Raw genomic sequence first — 22,973 nt, 5'->3', positions numbered from 1 at the left:
GGCCTGAATCCTCCCGCTGGAAGGGAAGCTGAGCCAGCACCCAACAGGTTTTCCCTGCGCCCCCTCCCGCCCCTCCTCCACAGGAGCCCTACCTTCATGGCGCGATACAGCGAGTCTGCAAAGTAGGCAGGAACGGATCGGACACACTTCACTGAAAGAGAGGGAGGGGGGGGGGGAAAAAAAAGAGTCACAATTCAAAGCAGGGTCAATCACCAAGAGTCACTGAAAAAAAGATCCAGATTAAACCGTGCCCATGGGAATGTGCTGGGCGCCAGGACCGGAAGATCCTGAGAAGGGAACATCAGACATTTGGGGGCTGCAATCATTAGGAGCGGCAGGAAACGATATTCCATGTCCAAGGTGGCCCCCGGCCGAGTGCAGCTGTACAACGAGTCGGGAACAGGCCGCAGACATTAGGATGTCGGCTCAAAAAGGAATCCACTTCCACCCAGCAGGAACTAAATGCACTAGAGATGCGCATCGGACGCCCGATTGTTTCCACTTTCGTTTTTGTGTAGCTGCGGGAAAAGTTGTATTCCCGCGGATCGGCATTTTTTTTTTTCGAATCAAATCATTTTCGGTTTTGCGCGCACTAAGTGCACGCTAACTCCTGTTAGTGCGCACTAAACCAAAAAAGTTTTCCGAAAAAACGTGGAAAATGTGATCGTTTATCGGTTGTGCTACTAAATAAATTAAGAAATACCGTACGATATTTTATTAAGTCAAAAAACCGATGCACATCCCTAAAATGCACGCGCTTCTAGTTCAACAGTGACACTACCAGAGGCAACTTCTACTCTGCCTTCCAAAGAGAGAGAATTCCTGACCAGTTAAATCTGCTGTACTCGTCACCTGCATTTCCCCAGCCTGCACCCTCCCACCCCCAGCATGGACTGAGCCAGCAGCAGTGCCTGGCACGATGGCAGTGCATAGAGAAACAATTTTATAAGGGCAAAGCAGAGACTCTTCCAAGTAATTAGACCCCATTACGTGGAATTTCACCCCCAAGCTGCGGTTCCCTCTGCACAAATGAGTCTAAACCAGATCTAAGCAGGCAGGGACTCTGCTCAGCCATGTGCCAGGCTCAGCTTCCGCAGGGCACAGAGGCGATCAGGCTGAGGTCAATGCAGGGAACACGGCAAGCGGGAATAATTCTTTCCAACCCCAAATCCGGTGATCAGCTCAGAACTGGCATGCCCGCTGACACAGTCTAACCCCAGATGCTTGTGGCACGGGGAGGGCACTGCGGTGACCATAAGAACAACAGACTGAGAACTTTCCTGGTGAGGCAGCCAAACTCCTGAAACTCTGGATTAAGTTACAACTGGCTCCGAAATCAATGAAAATCTGGCAAGATAGCTTCAAATGAGTCTGACATTTCAGCTAGGTCTCTGTCCCACCAGCAGCTTACGATGCCGTTAATGAACCCTTAGCATTAAGTCTTCCCTAATTCGGACTACAGTGCTAAAATGGATGCACTTTAAGAGTGGCTGAACTTGTGTGCCCTGTCGGATGCTTCCTGCACAGCAGCGGCACTGTCGGTACTGAAATGGCTTTAGACCAGCCGTGGCTTCTCTGCTCTGCCAGGGCCATGGAACGGCTTGAGCCCGAAACCTGCTCACAGAGTGCCAGCTTTGCTTGCCACTAAAAGCAAAACCCCCACATTACCAATCGCCAAAAGTAGCTTCTCCAGGTGGCCCGAGGTCTCACGGTCAATGCTCTCTTCAATCTGGAAGCCAGAAATGGTCATGTACTGATCAAACACTGAAAAGCGAGAAGAAACGCTGCAGTTATCGAAAGAGAAAACCTTGTACAACTTTCTCCCTTTTCTCCTTGACCACCCTGTCCTCCCCCAGTCCCTGTCTGAGCTCAGACAAGTGGCATGGGCTACCCGCACTGCGCTCACTCAGGCTCCACTGAGATCCTGAAACCCCCTCCCCAGTTACTCCCAGACTGGACTGGGCGGCCACACAGCAGCACATCTCTCTCCCTTTATGACCGGACTATGTGCTACCTGGAGGTCAGCTGAAAGCCTTCCAGGGCCACCTACCAGTGAAAACTAGCAACCGAGTTAGGGCTTATGGTAGCTCCCAGGCTCAGTGGCCACAAGGCTACTTACTGGTGAAAACCGGTAACCTGGTTAGGCCACTAGGCTCCTCTTACTCACCTAGAAGAGCCTTCCCTCTGCTCCTCACCACCTCTCCTCTCCCTCCCTGCTGTCCACCCGGCTGCATCTTATGTCTGCAATGAGTTGCTATGCAGCGCTCCCTCTCTCGCCTTAATGTAAATCCAGCCTAAATCTTAGCCCCCAATTATCCTGGTCACAGCCTCCATTTTTAGCCATGGTCTTCAGGAATGAAATCTCCCCAAGTCTCTCTTGCCCTGTACGTTTGCCTGGATTCGACTGTAAGCTCTACTGAGCAGGAACTGACCCGTGTGCTGCTGTGTAGTGCTGCGTACATAGAGCAGCACTAGAGAAGTGGTCAGCAGTGGCAGAAATGCTGTCCATCAGGAGCTCCTCAAACTCCTAGCAGAGGGCTGAGGGCACCCAAAAGGTGAGAGTTACCCCATCCCCAAACTGACAGACAGGGGGGACAGACCCCACCCCCCACAGGGCTGGTAAGCTCTCTTACCCTGCCCAAACTTTTCTTTCTACTACTATTTTCACTCATTTTTCCTACTGAAGTCATTAAAATGCATGAAGAATTGCCTTAGAGGTGATAATGGCATCAAGCACAGGCCTTAATGTGTGCCAAGTAATCTTGTGATGGATTCTTAAAGAGAGTAAACTCCCGCCCTAACCCTAACTAGAGAGTTTTAACTTCTCTAACTAAAGGGTTGGGCAGGAGATCATCTTTCCTCTGCATTGCGGTATTTCACCCCCTGGAACGAGAGGCCGGACTCTTACAGGCAGGGATAGCACAGAACGATCCCAAGTGCTTTACACATTCCTGCATCTCTTATTCTCCCAGGCCTTGATTTCTTTTTATTGAAGAGGTTTTGCTTTTGTAAATGCTCTTTGTCTTGATTTGCTTTTCCCCACCTCCTCTCTCTCTCTCTCTCTCTCTCTCTCTCTGCCTAATCCCTACCTCACCATTTCCTCCCTGGGGGGGCACAGGGAAGGGACCTGGTGGCGGCAGGAACTGCTCCCGGGCTGAGTGCCTCCTCCCATGAGGAAGTGGCCCCCTCAGCCCAGGACGGCCTCTGCGACTCAGGGCTCAGCCCTGGCCCGCTCACGTCGCTGCCTCCTGGCACTGAAACTCAAAGAGCAGAGGCCTCGTTTTCCTTCCCAGATTAAGCAGCCACCGGCCCCCTCCCCTTCAGGCTCATTCCCGCTCCCCAGGTCGCTCAGCGCTGGGTTAACACCACACCCCACCCTCCTATCTCCAGCCTGAGGCACCAACGACCTCCATGGAGAGATTTCCCGGCAAAGCGCGCACAGCATCCCGGACTGTGTGGTGCCGGCTGCTCTCACCTTTCCTCAGATGGGTTCTGCTCCGAGTCCCCAGGATGGTGATAAACTTCTCCTCGTCCGTGCCCCATTTGTCCTCACCGGCTTTATATAAATCCTGCCAGAATTCACAGAGCACACAGACCATAAATGTTTCCTACAGCCAGGGCCAGACACCGTAAGAGAGACAGCAGGACCCGGCAGCCCGGACGCTGACAGCCAAGGCCCAGGCACAGCCCTAACATTCGCTTCCAGCACGCGGCTTGCCCTCCCCGCCCGCCCGGTGTCTCTCACCACAAGCCCATCTCCTGCTGCTTTGCCAGCGCGTCAGCTCAGCGGGAGCGTCGCCTCGCTACCGGGAACCGGTCAGTCTGGCGTTCTGCCGTTTCACCAGACCGCGGTATGACACGGAGCTGCGCGCGCGATGCCGACACACGGCGCCCCGGCGTCTCGGTCGCCTGGAGCCCAACAACCTCCAGGAGGGAGCTGCAGCGCCCCCGCATCCACCCCGACCTGCGTTTTAAGTTCTGGGGCTGCACATCTCAAAGCAAAAACCAAGTTCAGCCCACTTAACAGGCAGAAATGAAAAAGCAGGAAGTCATAATAATAAGCTAAGATAAGGGGAGAAACCCCCTCCCGGGCAGATGTAAGGTTAGGCCAAGGAGCTGCTCAGACAACCTCCAGCACTCGCACAGACAGAGCCGCTCGGCAGCGCAATCTCATTTTGGATCTCCACGCAGATCAGGTTTAAACCTCACCCCGCACTGCCTCTCACTTTTAAAGCTCCTGCCGTGCTACAGAGCAGCACAAGGCACCCACGGCCGGGGGACGGACGCGTCAGATGAAGGCCCCGCGGTGGGGAGGGGGAATAAACTGGATCCAGACGGCAGCCCCGACGCACAGGCAGACGACAGGGAAGAGGCCCAGGACTGCTTCTACGGCCGTCAAGCAGCACTGCCTGAACTTTCGAGCAGTAAAAATAGCACTTTTAATGGGTTTTCCCATGGCATGGGGATGAGTGCCCGGTGCAGCACTTGCTGGGCAGGCTGGATGGACCATTTGGCACTTTCCTGCCGTGTTAAGCGAGCGAGGCCTGGAGTCCCAGTGAAGCTCTCACACCAGCGGTGGCTCTGCCTCCCACCTACTCAGATCTCTAATAAGGGCATTTCAGGGGGGCGCACGGCCAAAACAAACTGCAGCGTGGGCCGCCGTGCTCCCCCTCCTACACTCGCGCACCGTGGCGGCGTTCTGCCGACGCGATCCGACCACGGGAGAGTCCACGCCTGCCGTAACCACAGACTGCCAGCAGCGCACACTCTTACAGACTGGGAAGAGATGCTTCTACCCCAGCCGGGTCTGCTTACACAGGAGGCCCAGCCCTGGAAAGTCTCCCTCACCAAACAGCAGGAGCACATCTGCTGGCCGAGTGGCTCTGGCGCAGCTCCCGGCTGAATCACACCAGCTCTCTGAGCCCCAGCTGCTCTGCCTGGCCTGCGGCCGCTGCAGCCCATCACATGCATTCTGCATATCCAATCCCCAAAAATCAGCCACCAGGCCGGGAGCCGGCCAGACCTCTGCACCGAGACCCAGCCCCACATTACAGACCCAGCCAAGACAAGACCCCCCCTCCCTCCCTCCGAGGATTACTCTGCAGGTCACGGTTTCTAGAGCTAAGGTCAGGCTCGTGCCCAGTCCCTTAAAGCCACGTGGGGAGGGAGGACACCCACACGCTGACTGAATAAAGGGAAGGGTTCAGCCCTGGAGGGCACCTTCCACTCCTCCCTAAGCCAGCAGGGGAGCCTCAGGGCTGGGGAACGAAGGGGTAAAAAAAACAAAACAACCCAAAACATCTCACCCACCTGAGCATCTTGTTCCACACGACCCTCATCAACCCTGCCGTCGGGGTCCCTCTTAGCCTGGAAGAGAAACGCAGGAAGATGAGAATCCCCAGGGCTCCCTCCGCTCCGGTGCCCACCACCCTCGGAGCCCGTTCAGAGGCGCAGACCCCTCCGCGGCCCGCAACGCAGGAGGTGCTACTCTACGAGGCGTTTCAGCTTTCAAAAGCAGGGTAAACCTCTCTGCAAGAATCTGTAATAAAGGTTTCTAAATTGGAAATAAAAGAACAAACCTACTTAATTCCTAAATGTCACCCACCTCGTTACCCCACGGGTTCCCTTGGTAGCTGAGGGAATGAGGACAAATCCCCTGAGCCTGACCCCTTCATTACCCAACAGGAGCTTAACCTTCCCCTTCCCCAGAGCCCACAGCAGCTCCACGGGACGGCAGACACAACAGAGTCACAAGGCAGGGGGGTCCCCAAATCATATACGAGTCTAACAGGTGCCAGGCAAAGGGCCCCTCCTGTGCCCACACGGAAAGCAGAGCCTTCTGGAGAGCTGTGCAAGAGACGCTGCCCTGCCCAAATCCCCGCCCTAGGAGGAGAAGGAGCGCTGGGGTTACCTGGACCAAGACCACGAGCATCCTCTGGAAGAAGCCGGAGGTGTCGCTGGTGATGCAGTCTTCCAGCTCCGTGCCATGTTCTGTAACGGGACAGAGAAGGAACAGCCGTCAGCCAACAAGACCCGCCCTGCTGAGTTTCACCTTCGCTTTCCAGAACGGGTTTAGCATCTGCTAAGCAGAAGCTCCTTCGGATCTGCGGGGTCTCCTCCCCCAGAGTCCCCGGGGGGGGGATCCATCGCCCAGTCGGGTTTCAGGACATCCACAATGAAAAAAAGTGCATGGAGGTGGTAACTTACAGGGTCAGGCGGGGCACGGCAGCAGAGAAAGGACCACTCAGTCCCCACGTCTGTACCTGCCCAGTGCACTGTACTCTCCCTCCCCGGACGTCTGTACCTGCCTAGTGCACTCTACTCTCCCTCCCCGCACGTCTGTACCTGCCTAGTGCACTCTACTCTCCCTCCCCGCACGTCTGTACCTGCCTAGTGCACTCTACTCTCCCTCCCCGCACGTCTGTACCTGCCTAGTGCACTGTACTCTCCCTCCCCGCACGTCTGTACCTGCCCAGTGCACTCTACTCTCCCTCCCCGCACGTCTGTACCTGCCCAGTGCACTGTACTCTCCCTCCCCGCACGTCTGTACCTGCCTAGTGCACTGTACTCTCCCTCCCCGCACGTCTGTACCTGCCTAGTGCACTGTACTCTCCCTCCCCGCACGTCTGTCACTACGACCTCCACCGGACTGCATTCCCAGTGCCCAGCACCCTCTCCCTGATATTCTCACATTCGTCCTCAGCCTCCCTCCCTGCGGCTTTTTATTCTATTCTGGCTGCATCCTCTCCCCCCTGACTTCTGGGCAGCTCCTCTTTACTCCCTTCCGTCTCTGCTGGACATTTTGGTGGCTTCTTCTCTGAACTGAACTGCGAATACTGAAAAAAATCTAACGCGCCAGGGGGTTCCCTCCAGGATCAGGCTAAGCGCTGCTGCTGCTTTGGGGATTATTGCTGAAGCTCCCCAAGCACACAAAGCCCTCTGCCTGCTCCAATCCCATCAACCTCACGCTGCTCCTTGTTCTCCTCAAGGCCTTCATGAGTCCCAACAGCAGGAGTGCTGCAACTCCGGGCCCCCCAGAGCTGGCTGCATACGTCCTTCTGTGGGGGATCCTGCTGGGCACCGCGCAGAGCGGTGGGGCGGGTTTCATCCAGCTGGGAACGAGCTGGGCGGTGGTTAGGCCTGGGCCAAGGGACCAGGGGGCAACAAAGCTAGTGCTGGTCACAGCAGAGGCAAATATAAACTGCAGGGGTAAAAAGGGTATTAAAACATTGCAAGCAGCAGACCAAGTCACCCAGGTGCACGCAGGATGCCCAGCTCAGGAGGCAGTACATCACTTTCCACCGCAGTCTCACCGGGGCGCGACACGCGTGTGCCACTGCAGGAGCACACGCCTGTGCCGGGCCTTACCTTCCTTATATGCCTGCTTGATTCTCTGTAGCTCTGCACAGGTCCTGGAGGCCAAGATCTCGATCAGCACCGTCTCGCAGGTCCCTGCTCCCTACCAACGACAACCAGCACCGACATTTAGCATGCAAACAGCGACGGGCCTGCAGGATCAGCCAACAGCAACTCAAATAGCCGACTCCATACCCGTACTCCCTTACTGCCTGCAGGGACCTTCAGTTCCTTCCTTCTGTTCAACAGTTTGCTGCGGATGCTTTGTGTTTCGAGCTGAATGGGAAGCGTCCTCTGCCGAGCTGAGGCACCACGAGCCTTCATGCAGGGCTATAGCCAATGTGGCAGTGGTGCTCGGCTGGGCCCTCCAGAACCAGTGTGCGCGTCCCCTCCCTAGCTTTAACCCCTGGGAGTCAGCACGGACTCTGGAGTTAAAGTTGCTTGTCTTTTTAAGACTGGAGCCAAGGTTAGACCCAGACCCACTCCCCCGCCAGCCCGGGCAGCAGAAGCCGATTGCGCTGCACAGCACCGCGCGGCCCAGTTCCTGCATCCTCTTACAGCTCGTCTTCCCCTCAGGGATTGAAAAGCAGTGAAGAAGAGGCTGGAGGTAGCCAGAGAGCTCCCCCAGTGTCTAAATGTTCCCCTTCCTCACTGGCTAAGTGAATCCCGGTGCTCAAACATCCGCAGCCCGTTAAGCAGACTTGGGCAGCAGCATCCTGGAGAGCTTCCTCGGAGTAAGAGGTGAACCCTGCTAAAAACTGTCCCAGTGATCTGAGCAGGGCACATGCAAAGGACTGGAGGGCCTGTGGCTCTAGGAAGGACTGGAGGGGCCAGCAGTGCCCCCATCCCCTACCTGGAAAAAAAAACCAGCACGTCAAATCCCCCCCCCCCAGCCCTAACCCTGAAGCCCAGCAGGAGGGAGGATTAGCCATGGCCACTGAACACTGTTTCTTCACTGCCCTGGGGGAAGCAGGAGCGGCGTAACCCATTACACCTGCCACCCGCCCGCTACAAACCCATCCGATTCAGGAGTGGGCAGGGGGAAGGAGTCCGCACTGCCCTCATTCAGCAGCGAGTGCAGGAGGGGGGAGGAACTGGCAGGACTGAAGAAAGAAAGTGATGAAGGCATCCAGCACCGGCGCGATGCAGCGGCTCTCCAGGCAGGCTTCAGGGTCTGGGCCTCCCTGGCAGGACCGGGCTGCGAGGTTTGCCGGACTCTGGAAGAGATGGAGATGGAGATGGAGAGGGGGAGAGGGGGAGAGAGAGAGAGAGAGAGAGACACAGACAGACAGACAGACAGACAGAGAGAGACCTCCCCCCACCCTGTGCCCACGGGGATTTCTCAGGTCCTGCCGCCTCCCGGACGGACCAGGAAAGCCGTTCCCGCTGCACAGGCTCCATCGCCAGGAGAGGGAGAGCGGACATCACCAGAGAATGGGACGGGGGGGGGGGGGGGGGAGGGGGGAGGAGAGTACTCGATGCGTAGCACACCCCCCTTCCCCTGCTCCTGTGCTGCAGCGCGTGCCAGCCTCACCTTCAGGGCATGCCTCAGCTCATGCACGTCGTAGAGCAGGCAGGGCATCATCAGAGCCAGGATCAGCTTCTCAAACTTCCCCGTCAGCTCAGACTTCAGATCATCCACCAGATCCTGCCTCCAAGAACAGACTATGGTCAGAGAACCGGGCCCAGAGCCTCCCCTCCCCCCCAGAACCACTCTGATCACAGAACCGGGCCGCGAGCCTCCCTCTCCCCCCAGAACCACGCTGAGGTCAGAGAACCGGGCCGCGAGCCTCCCCCTCCCCCTCCCCCCCCCCAGCACCACTCTGTGGTCAAAGAACTGGGCCGCGAGCCTCCCCTCCCCCCCAGCACAACTCTGTGGTCAAAGAACTGGGCCGCGAGTCTCCCCTCTCCCCCAGCACCACTCTGTGGTCAGAGAACCGGGCCGCGAGCCTCCCCTCCCCCCCAGCACCACTCTGTGGTCAGAGAACTGGGCCGCGAGCCTCCCCTCCCCCCCAGCACCACTCTGTGGTCAAAGAACTGGGCCGCGAGCCTCCCCTCTCCCCCAGCACCACTCTGTGGTCAGAGAACCGGGCCGCTAGCCTCCCCCTCCCCCCAGAACCACTCTGTGATCACAGAACCGGGCCACGAGCTTCCCCCTCCCCCCCAGAACCATTCTGTGATCCTAGAACCGGGCCACGAGCCTCCCCTCCCCCCCAGAACCACTCTGTGGTCAGAGAACCGGGCCGCGAGCCTCCCCTCCCCCCCAGAACCTCTCTGTGGTCAGAGAACTGGTGCACGTGTGTCACAGGTAAGAAAATGTCCCGATGCATTCAGATTTAACATTACCAGGTTTCCTATATCCCAGAGCCCCTGTGCCTGGGCTCAGCATCCCAGGTCATGCACTGCTCTGCTCTAAATGTGGTCCCTATCATTCCCCTGTAGCAGGTACTAATTTAAATTACCTTTTCTTATGCAAACACACTAATTACCAAGCCACCATCTGCAGAACCTGTGCGATACCTGGGGGGGGTATCAATCTCCTGTACCCAGGCATGGTGGGGTGGAGCCTGGGGATTACTCCAGATGGGGGGGGGGTATCAGACTCCTGTACCCAGGCATGGTGGGGTGGAGCCTGGGGATTACTCCAGATGGGGGGGGGGTATCAATCTCCTGTACCCAGGCATGGTGGGGTGGAGCCTGGGGATTACTCCAGATGGGGGGGGGGGTATCAGACTCCTGTACCCAGGCATGGTGGGGTGGAGCCTGGGGATTACTCCAGATGGGGGGGGGGGTATCAATCTCCTGTACCCAGGCATGGTGGGGTGGAGCCTGGGGATTACTCCAGATGGGGGGGGGGATCAATCTCCTGCACCCAGGCATGGTGGGGTGGAGCCTGGGGATTACTCCAGATGGGGGGGGGGTATCAATCTCCTGTACCCAGGCATGGTGGGGTGGAGCCTGGGGATTACTCCAGATGGGGGGGGGGGGATCAATCTCCTGCACCCAGGCATGGTGGGGTGGAGCCTGGGGATTACTCCAGATGGGGGGGGGGGGGGTATCAATCTCCTGTACCCAGGCATGGTGGGGTGGAGCCTGGGGATTACTCCAGATGGGGGGGGGGGATCAATCTCCTGCACCCAGGCATGGTGGGGTGGAGCCTGGGGATTACTCCAGATTGGGGGGGGGGGGTATCAATCTCCTGTACCCAGGCATGGGGGGGTGGAGCCTGGGGATTACTCCAGATGGGGGGGGGGGGGATCAGACTCCTGTACCCAGGCATGGTGGGGTGGAGCCTGGGGATTACTCCAGATTGGGGGGGGGGGGGGTATCAGTCTCCTGTACCCAGGCATGGTGGGGTGGAGCCTGGGGATTACTCCAGATGAGGGGGGGGGGGTATCAATCTCCTGTACCCATGCATGGTGGGGTGGAGCCTGGGGATTACTCCAGATGAGGGGGGGGGGTATCAATCTCCTGTACCCATGCATGGTGGGGTGGAGCCTGGGGATTACTCCAGATGGGGGGGGGTATCAGTCTCCTGTACCCAGGCATGGTGGGGTGGAGCCTGGGGATTACTCCAGATTGGGGGGGGGGGGGGTATCAATCTCCTGTACCCAGGCATGGTGGGGTGGAGCCTGGGGATTACTCCAGATGGGGGGGGGTATCAGTCTCCTGTACCCAGGCATGGTGGGGTGGAGCCTGGGGATTACTCCAGATTGGGGGGGGGGGGTATCAATCTCCTGTACCCAGGCATGGTGGGGGGGAGCCTGGGGATTACTCCAGATGGGGGGGGGGGGATCAGACTCCTGTACCCAGGCATGGTGGGGCGGAGCCTGGGGATTACTCCAGATGGGGGGGGGGGTATCAATCTCCTGTACCCAGGCATGGTGGGGTGGAGCCTGGGGATTACTCCAGATGGGGGGGGGGGGGGGGTATCAATCTCCTGTACCCAGGCATGGTGGGGCGGAGCCTGGGGATTACTCCAGATTGGGGGGGGGGTATCAATCTCCTGTACCCAGGCATGGTGGGGTGGAGCCTGGGGATTACTCCAGATGGGGGGGGGGGGGATCAGACTCCTGTACCCAGGCATGGTGGGGCGGAGCCTGGGGATTACTCCAGATGGGGGGGGGGGGGTATCAGTCTCCTGTACCCAGGCATGGTGGGGCGGAGCCTGGGGATTACTCCAGATGGGGGGGGGGGGATCAGACTCCTGTACCCAGGCATGGTGGGGCGGGGCCTGGGGATTACTCCAGATGGGGGGGGGGGGTATCAGTGTCCTGTACCCAGGCATGGTGGGGTGGGGCCTGGGGATTACTCCAGATGGGGGGGGGGTATCAGTCTCCTGTACCCAGGCATGGTGGGGTGGGGCCTGGGGATTACTCCAGATGGGGGGGGGGGGTATCAATCTCCTGTACCCAGGCATGGTGGGGTGGGGCCTGGGGATTACTCCAGATGGGGGGGGGATCAGTCTCCTGTACCCAGGCATGGTGGGGCGGAGCCTGGGGATTACTCCAGATGGGGGGGGGGGATCAATCTCCTGTACCCAGGCATGGTGGGGCGGAGCCTGGGGATTACTCCAGATGGGGGGGGATCAATCTCCTGTACCCAGGCATGGTGGGGCGGAGCCTGGGGATTACTCCAGATGGGGGGAGGGGGGTATCAGTCTCCTGTACCCAGGCATGGTGGGGCGGAGCCTGGGATTACTCCAGATGGGGGGGAGATATCAATCTCCTGTACCCAGGCATGGTGGGGTGGAGCCTGGGGATTACTCCAGATGGGGGGGAGATATCAATCTCCTGTACCCAGGCATGGTGGGGTGGAGCCTGGGGATTACTCCAGATGGGGGGGGGGATCAATCTCCTGTACCCAGGCATGGTGGGGCGGAGCCTGGGATTACTCCAGATGGGGGAGGTATCAATCTCCTGTACCCAGGCATGGTGGGGTGGAGCCTGGGGATTACTCCAGATGGGGGGGGGGATCAATCTCCTGTACCCAGGCATGGTGGGGTGGAGCCTGGGGATTACTCCAGATGGGGGGGGGGGGGGAATCAGACTCCTGTACCCAGGCATGGTGGGGTGGAGCCTGGGGATTACTCCAGATGGGGGGGGGGGGGGGAATCAGACTCCTGTACCCAGGCATGGTGGGGCGGAGCCTGGGGATTACTCCAGATGGTGGGGGGGGATCAATCTCCTGTACCCAGGCATGGTGGGGCAGAGCCTGGGGATTACTCCAGATGGGGGGGGGGATCAATCTCCTGTACCCAGGCATGGTGGGGCAGAGCCTGGGGATTACTCCAGATGGGGGGGGGGGATCAATCTCCTGTACCCAGGCATGGTGGGGCGGAGCCTGGGGATTACTCCAGATGGGGGGGGGATCAATCTCCTGTACCCAGGCATGGTGGGGCGGAGCCTGGGGATTACTCCAGATTGGGGGGGGGGGATCAATCTCCTGCACCCAGGCATGGTGGGGCGGAGCCTGGGGATTACTCCAGATGGGGGGGGGGGAGGTATCAATCTCCTGTACCCAGGCATGGTGGGGTGGAGCCTGGGGATTACTCCAGATTTGGGGGGGGGGATCAATCTCCTGTACCCATGCATGGTGGGGTGGAGCCTGGGGATTACTCCAGATGGGGGGGGGAGGTATCAATCTCCTGTACCCAGGCATGGTGGGGTGGAGCCTGGGGATTACTCCAGATGGGGGGGGGGATCAATCTCCTGTACCCATGCATGGTGGGGTGGAGCCTGGGGATTACTCCAGATGGGGGGGGAGGTATCAATCTCCTGTACCCAGGCATGGTGGGGTGGAGCCTGGGGATTACTCCAGATGGGGGGGGGGGAGGTATCAATCTCCTGTACCCAGGCATGGTGGGGTGGAGCCTGGGGATTACTCCAGATGGGGGGGGGAGGTATCACTCTCCTGTACCCAGGCATGGTGGGGCGGAGCCTGGGGATTACTCCAGATGGGGGGGGGGGGGAGGTATCAATGTCCTGTACCCAGGCATGGTGGGGTGGAGCCTGGGGATTACTCCAGATGAGGGGGGGGGGGTATCAATCTCCTGTACCCAGGCATGGTGGGGTGGAGCCTGGGGATTACTCCAGATGAGGGGGGGGGTATCAATCTCCTGTACCCAGGCATGGTGGGGTGGAGCCTGGGGATTACTCCAGATGGGGGGGGGTATCAGACTCCTGTACCCAGGCATGGTGGGGCGGAGCCTGGGGATTACTCCAGACCAGACCTGGCTAAAGCTCTTCCATTCAAGTCAAATCTTTTGCTTGCTTGAGTCACCCCTTTTGGGCGGAGGAGCAGCCGCACAGCCTGAGGCCCAGGGGAAGTGACCTGGCCAGTACTCACAGGGAACGTCTGTGACAGAGCTGGGATTAGAGCTCCTCTGCAGACTTGCTTTTCCTTAGCTTAAGAGCTCTAGAGTTTGCCTTCCCTTCTGGGGCTTGACTAGTGCCCTGGTATTCACTTTGCACAGAAGGCAATGCGCAGGTGCAAAGCCATTTTATCTGGGTATTTAGGGGGCTGCTCCTTAGGTTAGCCTTCCCTCTCTTCCCCACACCCACCCCTGCTGCATGGCACTGCCCTCCCCCAGGGGCTGGGAACTGCCCTGAGGATCTCCCCCATGCCAGCCTCCAGCACACAGTTTGTGTACTGAAGCTCCTGCCTATGGCTTGCAAACTCCCCTCTACTGCCAAGACACCCAAACACGTCACCTGGGAGCTCACCCTGCCCCGGGACAAGAGCATCTCGCGGTAACGTGGCTGAACGAGACCCCCTCAGCCACCCGGGAAGGGCGTTTGCAGAATGACAGCTCTGCAGCCTCAGGGCCCTCTGCATGCCCGACAGCTGCACAGAGAGGGAAAGGAGCTTTCAGCAAGCCCACGGGATAACATTTTAATTGCCCCCGACACAGGGCTAACCCCTTGCCATGGTGGAGGGGGGAGCTGTACAACACTGTATCAGCCCAGCAGCCTCAGCTAGGGGTGCATAGGGGTTACTGATCTGTGCCCGTGCCGCCAGGGCCGGGCTCTTGTGTCTCAGGCTATTGCAGTAACATCCAAATCGAGGGCCACACGCGTGCCCTGGCCTGCTGGCACCAAGCGGTCAGAGACAGCATGCACGGATGAGCCCCTGATGAAAGCCGCATGAATAAAGGGAGTAAGTCAGAGAGAAAAACTGAAATGGGCAAGGGAAGGGAACGAGGAGGGCACCAGGCCACCCACTCGTCATGCTAACCCCAGATACGATACGAGCGATCGTGCGCTGATCTCACCCTGCCAAAGAGATTCTTAAAAGCCGCCGCGATCTTCAGCCGCTCAGAGTTGCTGCGGGCAGTGAGGAGCTTCGTGATGCTGCCCTCATCAGTACCTGCCAAGGCAAACGGGGGATAAATGAAACGCTCACACCCTGCAGGGCTCCGGGATCTGGCCTGGTAGACCCCCGACCCCGGCGTCAGGCGTGCCAGCAGCCTGGAGGTGCCCGGCGCCACCGTCTCGTCACCGGCAGGAGGCTCCCTCTCGCTCCTGTCACCCCCTTCAGACGCGCTCTCTACCCCCCACCAGAAACGGAGAATATGGCGGGACATGGGGACCCCCCCAAGGCCCATACTATCCCGTCAGCCTCCTTCCTGATGCACCCCCTACTGGTCCCCGAGTTTATTGCAGGCTTCTCCTGGATTGTGGTCTCCGCACAGCTCCCACCTCCTCCCCAGAAAAATATTTTCTGTTACTCCCGAGTCAGCCCCCTGGAGCCTCCTGGCCTATGTTAAAATGTCTCCATTTACACCTTAGAGGTATCCCCCTCCCTCACGTAGAGATATTTGGGTCCTTCAGTCTCGGGGAGTCAGTCTGCACTTACCCAGGCCCTTCATGGCCTTGCGCAGCGCCTCCGCGTCTTCGTTGGCATTGAAGCCGGGGTGGTCTCTCACTGTACCTCTCGTGCCCTGGGAGAAACGAGAAGGCACCGGCAAAGCTTAGTAAACGACAGAGGGAGGAACTCGCCACTCGTTCTGCTGCCACCCCCCCCCAGAGATTTTAAACAAATGCCACAAAGCTCAGGAGGGATGAAAGCCTGAGGGGATTGGACGGCAGCACCCCGAGACCCCCACAGGAGAAGGGCGCCCCCGTGAAGCGAGAGTTGGGAGGAAGCGGAGCACGGGACGCGGCGGCGCACGCATCACAGGCTCCTGAGACTCCCCACGTGCAGCGCGTTATTTTCTTCCTGCTTGCAGGGCTACAAACATCTCCGTCAGCCCCCTCCAGCCTGCCCTCCCATACAGCAAGAACCGGAAAGGCGTCAACGTGGGGCCTGTAGTGCAATGTGCAGCCAGAAACAGCAGGAATACAAGTCCCATGGTGCACTGGGATGATCGACCTTTGCTCTCCTTCCAGACCCAGGGTCACAAAAATGTGTGTCCTTGTGCTCTGGCTGTACCCTGTCCATAAAAAAAAAAACCACCCGGCTGCAGACGCAGCTCCACCCCTCAGGTAATAAATATTACTCCAAGCCAGAGCTCAGCACAAATCACCTGGCAAGGAATGGGCGGAGTCGGCCGGCGCACCGTGTGATGTCGCGTTTTCACGTCGGTCAGCGTGGGCCAATTAAATCCACGCGGTCTGACGTAACCTGTGGCTCTCGCAAGATGGTTAAATCCCCTGCCCCACCACTGCTTGCCCAGGCTCGGGACAACGACAGGGGGGGATCGGCTCAGAAGAGGAGAGAACTTAAACGGGAAAATCAAAACAGGAAGGCAAGCAGGGCCACCTTCCGAGAGAGCCCAGGGCATGCGGCTTCCTGGCTATTCATTCTGGCACCGGCGCGCGGGAAACCAGGAGCCGGCTCGGAGTAAAACCAGCGCGGGGCCGAGGCAATAAAGCGCGCCCAGGTGTACGCACGGTCAGACCTGCGTCTCGGATGCGCCGGACTAGCACCCGATGCAAAAAGGGGATTAGCAGGGCCAAACGAGACGCGTAGCTAACAGCACTCATCACATACGTGTGAATTCCATGCAGAAGAGGCTATTAGCTATGCCCACCCCCGACGCAGAAAGACGCCGGTCACCCCACACACCCTTTTTAAACACCAGCCCCGTCGCTGGCATTAAGTCATCCCGCGAGCCAAGGGCACATGAATAAAACCAAAAAAAACTACTGCTCTCCTTGGTTGCTCCTGCTTGGTATCGTTACGATTCTAAGATCTGCTGCTTCTGGCAATGAAAGTTAGAGGAAAACGTAGAGGGCTGAGGACCACAATAAATATGGGTTTCTGGGTGCACGATACAGATGCTCCAGGGCGATGCTACGGTGCGTGCAAGTCGACTGCGGGGCGAGAAAACGGACGCTCGTATCAAGCGCTCCTGGCTGCCCGATGCTCTCTCCCTGGTGCGTCAGCTCATAGTATAGCATGGGGCACAAGAAATGGTCACGCGTCTGCTAGGACCTGGGCACTCGATACGAGCACCCGTTTCACTGCATCGGCCACCGAGTACCTCCACGCCGGCCACCGCTTCTTTCTTGGTAGGCGAGGAAAAGCCGTTCAGTGCCCTCCTCTGTCATCCAGAGACACCAGTAAACCAATGCAGTGGTGTCAGTCCTCCATCCCCCACCCCGACAGCTCTATTATACCCTCCTCACAATGTGTGCAGGGGAGGGAATGGCGAAGGGTCACAGTGACTCCGTCTCTCTGGGCTCTCTACACGTTCCTACTCAGTACAGCCCTGCCTCCACCACACCTCTCACATAACAGACTATGCTGATCTTACTCCTAGCTCCCCAATCGGGCTGTTCACCTCACACAGCAGTTGTATTTTCCATATACGAGTGTGACGCATGCTCAGCCTGCTGATAAACAGCACAGTGGCAGCCTGGCTCCCCAAAAACCCTAATGCAGTGCTACCAGGATCATCAGTGGGGTCATTTATCTAAATCAGTTAAAACACAAAAAGCCACTGAAGCTCCCTGCCTCGTTCCGATATTATAATTCAGTCCTAGGAATGTGTTGGTCTTTGAAAGCTCCTCTCACAGTAAGAAAGAGCAGATCTTCTTCCCATCCCCATACAGGGGTCACACTGGTGCACATAACGCGTGAAGACAGCACGGACAGCCGAAGAGAGGGTCTTAATCCGAGCCTCGAAGAGACTGGGAGATAGTGGATGGGCGTCACGGCTGTGCAGTTCCTGCGTCATACGCTTAGGAGAGTGAGGCAGACTCTGCCGTGGTCTGGATGGAACGAACGAGTACAAAATGAGAGAGACTTTCCCTTTCAAAAGTACAGACGCCGGCAGTAACAGCGGCAGCAGCAGGCAGGCAGCCATCGCTCTGCAATTAAAAATATATATATATATAGTTCTAGACTGGCACAGAACAGAGGGCCAAGCCACAATCCTCACCCTGCCTGCAATTCCTCCGTGTGCCACAGGCATGCACAGGGTACGAGCCTCCTAGCGCATGTACAAATATACGAATGTCTTCACATGGGACACGGTTAATGCAGAAAGGAGCTGAGAAAGCTGAGCGTGCAGGGGCGGCCAGCACAGCAGGTGACAGCAGTAAGAGAGCCGTCCTCATCCCAGCTGCAGGAGCCTGACCCCCTGCAGGATATTGCTCCTGATCCTAGGCAGCGTTTGGTCTTCCTCACCGGTTCTCTACCATCCTAGACTGATTGCTCTGTACTACCTTAGTATGAACCTTATGAGGCCAAGGGGTCCATCCAGTCTGGCCGGCGCTGAACCCGCCGCTCCGCGAGGGCTAGCCCCTTACGAAAAAAAAAGGGAGTTACTGTATGTTACCCCCCAGTGCTTTGTTTCCGTCCTCTGTTTATCCCACACCCTCTCTGAAAAGCAAGCATTCCCCACCGTTGCCCTTCGGCCATCAGTCGGTCACTTACTTACTCCAGCCCCCAGCCCCATGCCTGCACAGCTGCCAGACTTAGTGACTGCTAAGAGGGTCCTTCATAGCACAGGCGCTCGCAGTCTCTTCCTGAGTGTTGGGCCGAGGACTGCAGTCACGTGCATGGCTCTCTCAGGTCTTTAGAAAACGTTTTGCAGCGGGAGATTTTTTCTGCTTAGCCAGAATGGGTGACTTTTCCAGATTCTCCTGTAGGGCCCACGGTCTGCAGAAGATCATCTCCAGCAGGTTTAGGGTCTCTTGCAGGGTAGGGAACAGATTGACCGTATCCACGTACGGCGGGCATTTGATCTCTGAATTACTTTCAGTCCTGGGACTGGGGATCTCGCCGATGATTTGGGGAGATCGTGGATGGCGATGTTAAAACAGGACCGAGGCTGCAGCCCCCTCTCCCTCCTTATCAAGGCCTGAAGCCCTCTCTGTGTTTATTCATTTATTTATTTTGGTCGCACAGCTTACAGGATGACATCTAATGTGTTTGCAGGATCGTGCTTGGGGACCCATTAACCGGTACGCCGCATCTTTTAAAGCGCCTAGCAACGCCCCTGGGGAGAAGCGACAGAAGGAAGAGGCAGCATCCTGGCACTGAGGATGGAGGAGAAGGCCAGAGGCAGTACAACCTCGAAGGCACCGATCCATTTGGGCCTGCGTGGTTATTCTAGGCTCGCGAGTGTAGCAGGAAACGCCGAGCGAGTCCCTTCCCTCACCAAATCCCAAACAGGGTCTAGGAGCCCCCCCCCCCCCCCCCCCCCCCCCCCCAACAGCGTCTGAAAGGCATCGCTTACACATCAAACAGAGCCTACAAGAAACCTCTCAGTAACCACTGCAATTTCTGCGTTGTAGGGTTTCTCCTGGCTCCAGGCTGTCTGCGCTGTCAACACAATTAGATTGCAGAGTCCCGGAGAGAGCAGGCAGGAAATCAGGGAAGAGGCAGCCTGCAGGGACACAATATTTGGGTACTTGCCAGGTACCTGTGACTTGGATTGGCCTCTGTTGGAAACAGGATGCTGGGCTTGCTGGACCCTCGGTCTGACCCAGTATTGCATCTCTTATGCTATGTTCTTAGTTTCAAAATGCAAAGCAAAAAAAAGGGATGAAATAGCATCAGGGCAGTACGGTCAGTTAGGGGTAACCCCCAGGGTAGAACAGGGCTGGTCAGGCATCAGGGTTGTCTGCCTGGTCCAGCCACTTCCCGCTCTGGTTGAGTTCTCAGGTTCTGGTGCCTGGCAGGACTTAAACTAAAGGTGCGCTGAAAAAACCCCACACACAACCCCCCCCCCCCCCCCCCCCAACAAATTCAGGAGGGCAGAATACAGGGAGCAGAAGGGGGCCCACAACAAAACAGAACAGAAAGACAGGACAGGGACAAGAAAGAAAGCACAGCAAACACAGACAGGAGCAAACACAGGACAAACAACCCAAGCAAACAAAATGCAAATAAAGGAGAAACCTGGAATAGCAGAAGGCCACAAGCTTGGGTCAATATACAGATGCAAGCACGAGGAGCGAGGGAGGACACAGCCAGGAGTCAGGGTCAGGAGCGCAGGCTTAAATGCTGAGTCAGAGGGTCCAGCAAGCCAGAGGTGTCCCGCTGACGGTCCCTTACAAGCCAGGGACACCTCTCCTCTCAGGCTTGCCCGGGGGCATTAACTCTAATCAGAAGCGTTCCTTATTCTGAACATGCCACCACCCGTCTATAGTTCTAGTGACTTACTCCTCCCTTTTCCAGGGCAGAGAGCCAGACCTGCCACCCTCTCTCGTGGAGTCAGAGCTCCGGGACGTCTGCACATTGCTAGGGCTGGGGATAGCTCTTGCCTGCTCTTTGGATGGGCTTTCTGCTCTTTTTCTGCAATCACTTACTATTCTACAGGAGGTGGAACCCCTCAGTGAAACACAAACAAACTGATTTTCTTTCGTTTAAAGAAAACGAAAAAACACACACACATAGGAATGGCAGCAAACCAGTGCACATCAGCTTCTCTGCCGTCATTTACCTCCGTTCTGCAGGGCTGCGCTCCTGCGATCGTGATCCAGGACCCCCCACTCGCAGCAGAGGGCTGCTTCGTTTTCCATCCATCCCCACTGTACAGCTGACCTGGGGCAGAACCTTTTCCAGTCTGGTATCGCGTCACAGGCCGCCACCCTCCTGCGTCCCATGGCTTGCAGAGGGCAGCTCTGCCATGCAGCCCGCACAGTTCTGAATCTCTTAGGGAATCAAACGGAAAGTTTGGTTTCCAGCTGCGGCGAAAGCAGGAACGGATCAGCCTGCGCGGCAGGCCGGGGGCGAGAGGGCATCCCTACCCATACTCCCTGCGGTCCGTCCTCAGCCGCGGGGCTGCCACCTACCCCCATGCTCCCTGATGAGGGAGGAACTGTGTGCGCCTTAAATTCTGCAGAGGCCATGCACGGCTTCTCCTGGGGAGATAAAAGCAGAAGGCACCAGGTGAGCCTGCTCCCTGCATGCTAGGATTTGCCCTGGTGTCGCTGATCTCAGACTGCCCTCCCAGCTCAGCAGAGGGAGGGGTGAGAAGACGTCCCTCTACTTACGGTCACCGGTTTGAATGACCACAGAACGATGCAGGTTGTGTTTGGAAGCTTTGATTTATATGTAGAACGGCAATTAAACTAATTCATGAACTTAACTAAGCTCCGGCTTGCAAACCATTGGTAGACCATGGATATGTTGAAATTAGCAGCCACAGCCTCGGTGTGTAATAAAGAGCTTCTGTATGTTTATTTAGTAGGTAAAGACCAAGACAATTCCCAGCTCTCTGGGTATTAATTACTTCTCTAATCACATGCTGGCTTTAAACTGCAAGCCTCACCTGCTGGGCGTGGCCACAGAGGTAAAGCCTAGGATACCTGCTCCATCCCCCACCTGTGTGTGTGTGTGGGGAGGTGAGATAGTAATGATACTAATGAGATGCATTAAGGTACCATTGAACACCTGCTGCGCTAAGCTAATTTCTTTATAGCAGGTGGGTTAGACCAGGGCACTGAATTTCAGTGCTCGGGCTTAGTGAGGGGCAGGATGGCAGAAAGACAGTTATTTCACTGGTCAGTTCGGTCAGAAGTCGCCATGGGATGCAGGCTCTGTTTGGTAGGGATGTGCATTTGTCGCGTCGTTCGTTTCGGCTGTATGCGCACACTGACGAATGCTCCTGTCTGCAGGCAGGCTCCCATTCAGTGCTACCACACCACATGCACACATCCCCTGCACCTCAGTATGAGACATGGGGGTCCAGGAGCTACCCCGGGGTGAACGGCCACTGCTCTGGACTGGCGCTGCTCAATGACCGCTTGATTATTCAGACCCAGACCCAGGATGAACAGAGTTCGGAAAAGAGCTGCAAGGCCTGCAAACCAACTCCTACGCTGAGGGTCCAAAGACCCTGAAAATGCACTCACTGGAGGAGAGAGGGAGAGGACAGCAGGTCTCTCTAAGACAGAAAGCAGCAGGTTGCATAGAACGACTCACGTCTGCGTGAGGACATGAAGCCAGGAGGCTCAGAGAATACAGCGCGGCAGGAAGTGGATGGTTGGAAACGGCCCAACCGCAGAGGTGGTGGACACCAAAACCAGACAGGACTTAAGCAGATTTGGAACAGATTCAGAAGGCGGCAGCAGCAGCAGTAAGGTAAGAGGTCGGCCTGGCTGTGGGGTTAGGTATGGAAACCTCCGCTCATGAACCCAGAACAGCAGAGAGCGGAAAAAGGAGAGAAGAGACCGCCAGCATGGCCGCAGCTAGGGAGAAGCAGCGATGTCCTGCAGGCAGGCACTCAATCTTGTATAGCTGAGAGCCGAGAGACGCCCTCTCCAGGGATAAGAACAGGGACAAGCGGGAACGCTGGCTGCTCAGCCGCTCGGGATCTTCCAACATTTACTATGGCACCGCATGTAATGTGCTACTTAGTCATGCGTGTTTGATTAATGTCACCACTTCCTCTTTTAAGGTCCTGTTTCGGAGTCCCGGGGAGGTAAATGATTAAACTTCCCGTTCTCAAGTGCTCTGCCTTAGCCTCTGATACAAGATGCACGGCCTGGACAGTGATGGAGGGAGCCCGGCCCTGCCACAGCACAAACAGCTGCTCACGTTCTCACTCACCGACAGCCAATGCAATAAGGCCCTGTGTCGGCACAGGTTAAAAATAAATTTAACTCCCATGCGCAGCCAGCACAGGCCGAACGCACCTTTCAATTCAGGAGGGGTTGAACACGTACAGGAGCCCATCTCTTCTTGTGCTCCTGCCCGGCTATCGGGCAAGGGTTAGGCTTAACAAAAAAAGGCGCACCATTCATTCAGCCGCTGCCACTTCTCTTCCTGGGAAGCAGAGGCGTCCCGGCGGCAGATCCAGCAGTAAGAAACTGTACTCCACCTCTGTCCAAGGGCAAGGTTTCTAGCATGAAGAAAGGGTGAGCTCGGCCAGCTTTAGGGGGGGGATGCTTAAGGCTCTCGCTTGCATGGAATTTGCATGGGAAGGTGCGGAGCCGAGCAGACATTTTGTGCAGGTAAAACTCCTTCCTGCACCAGGAGTACTCTTTACCTGCACAAAGCGTGCGTTCAGTTGAACCGACTTTACTGCATCGGCTTACTGCCGGGGAGAACCTATACCCCAAAAAGCGAGAGATCGATGCCGCTCGCTGGAAGTCACAGCTGCACCAGGACGTTTAAATAAATACAGGCTGCATAATCCTCCAGCGAGACACCACCTG

At 57.2% G+C, this 22,973-nt stretch overlaps 1 protein-coding gene across 1 annotated transcript in view; it reads right to left on the bottom strand.

The window, feature by feature from the left end:
- The window catches only part of ANXA5 (annexin A5), a 51,037-nt gene that overhangs the window by 7,936 nt on the left and 20,128 nt on the right, over positions 1-22,973 (bottom strand). The window contains exons 3-11 of the mRNA XM_029594219.1: positions 15,214-15,298; positions 14,630-14,724; positions 8,891-9,004; positions 7,369-7,459; positions 5,912-5,991; positions 5,311-5,367; positions 3,476-3,569; positions 1,669-1,764; positions 93-151 (exon numbers count right to left, since the gene is read on the bottom strand). Coding sequence (XP_029450079.1) covers positions 93-151; positions 1,669-1,764; positions 3,476-3,569; positions 5,311-5,367; positions 5,912-5,991; positions 7,369-7,459; positions 8,891-9,004; positions 14,630-14,724; positions 15,214-15,298 — 771 coding nt within the window. The remainder of the gene's footprint in view (positions 1-92; positions 152-1,668; positions 1,765-3,475; positions 3,570-5,310; positions 5,368-5,911; positions 5,992-7,368; positions 7,460-8,890; positions 9,005-14,629; positions 14,725-15,213; positions 15,299-22,973) is intronic.

This window comes from Rhinatrema bivittatum, chromosome 1 (genome assembly GCF_901001135.1).
Source record: "Rhinatrema bivittatum chromosome 1, aRhiBiv1.1, whole genome shotgun sequence".
Classification (NCBI taxonomy): Eukaryota; Metazoa; Chordata; class Amphibia; order Gymnophiona; family Rhinatrematidae; genus Rhinatrema; species Rhinatrema bivittatum.
This window is presented reverse-complemented; position numbering and strand designations above follow the sequence as displayed.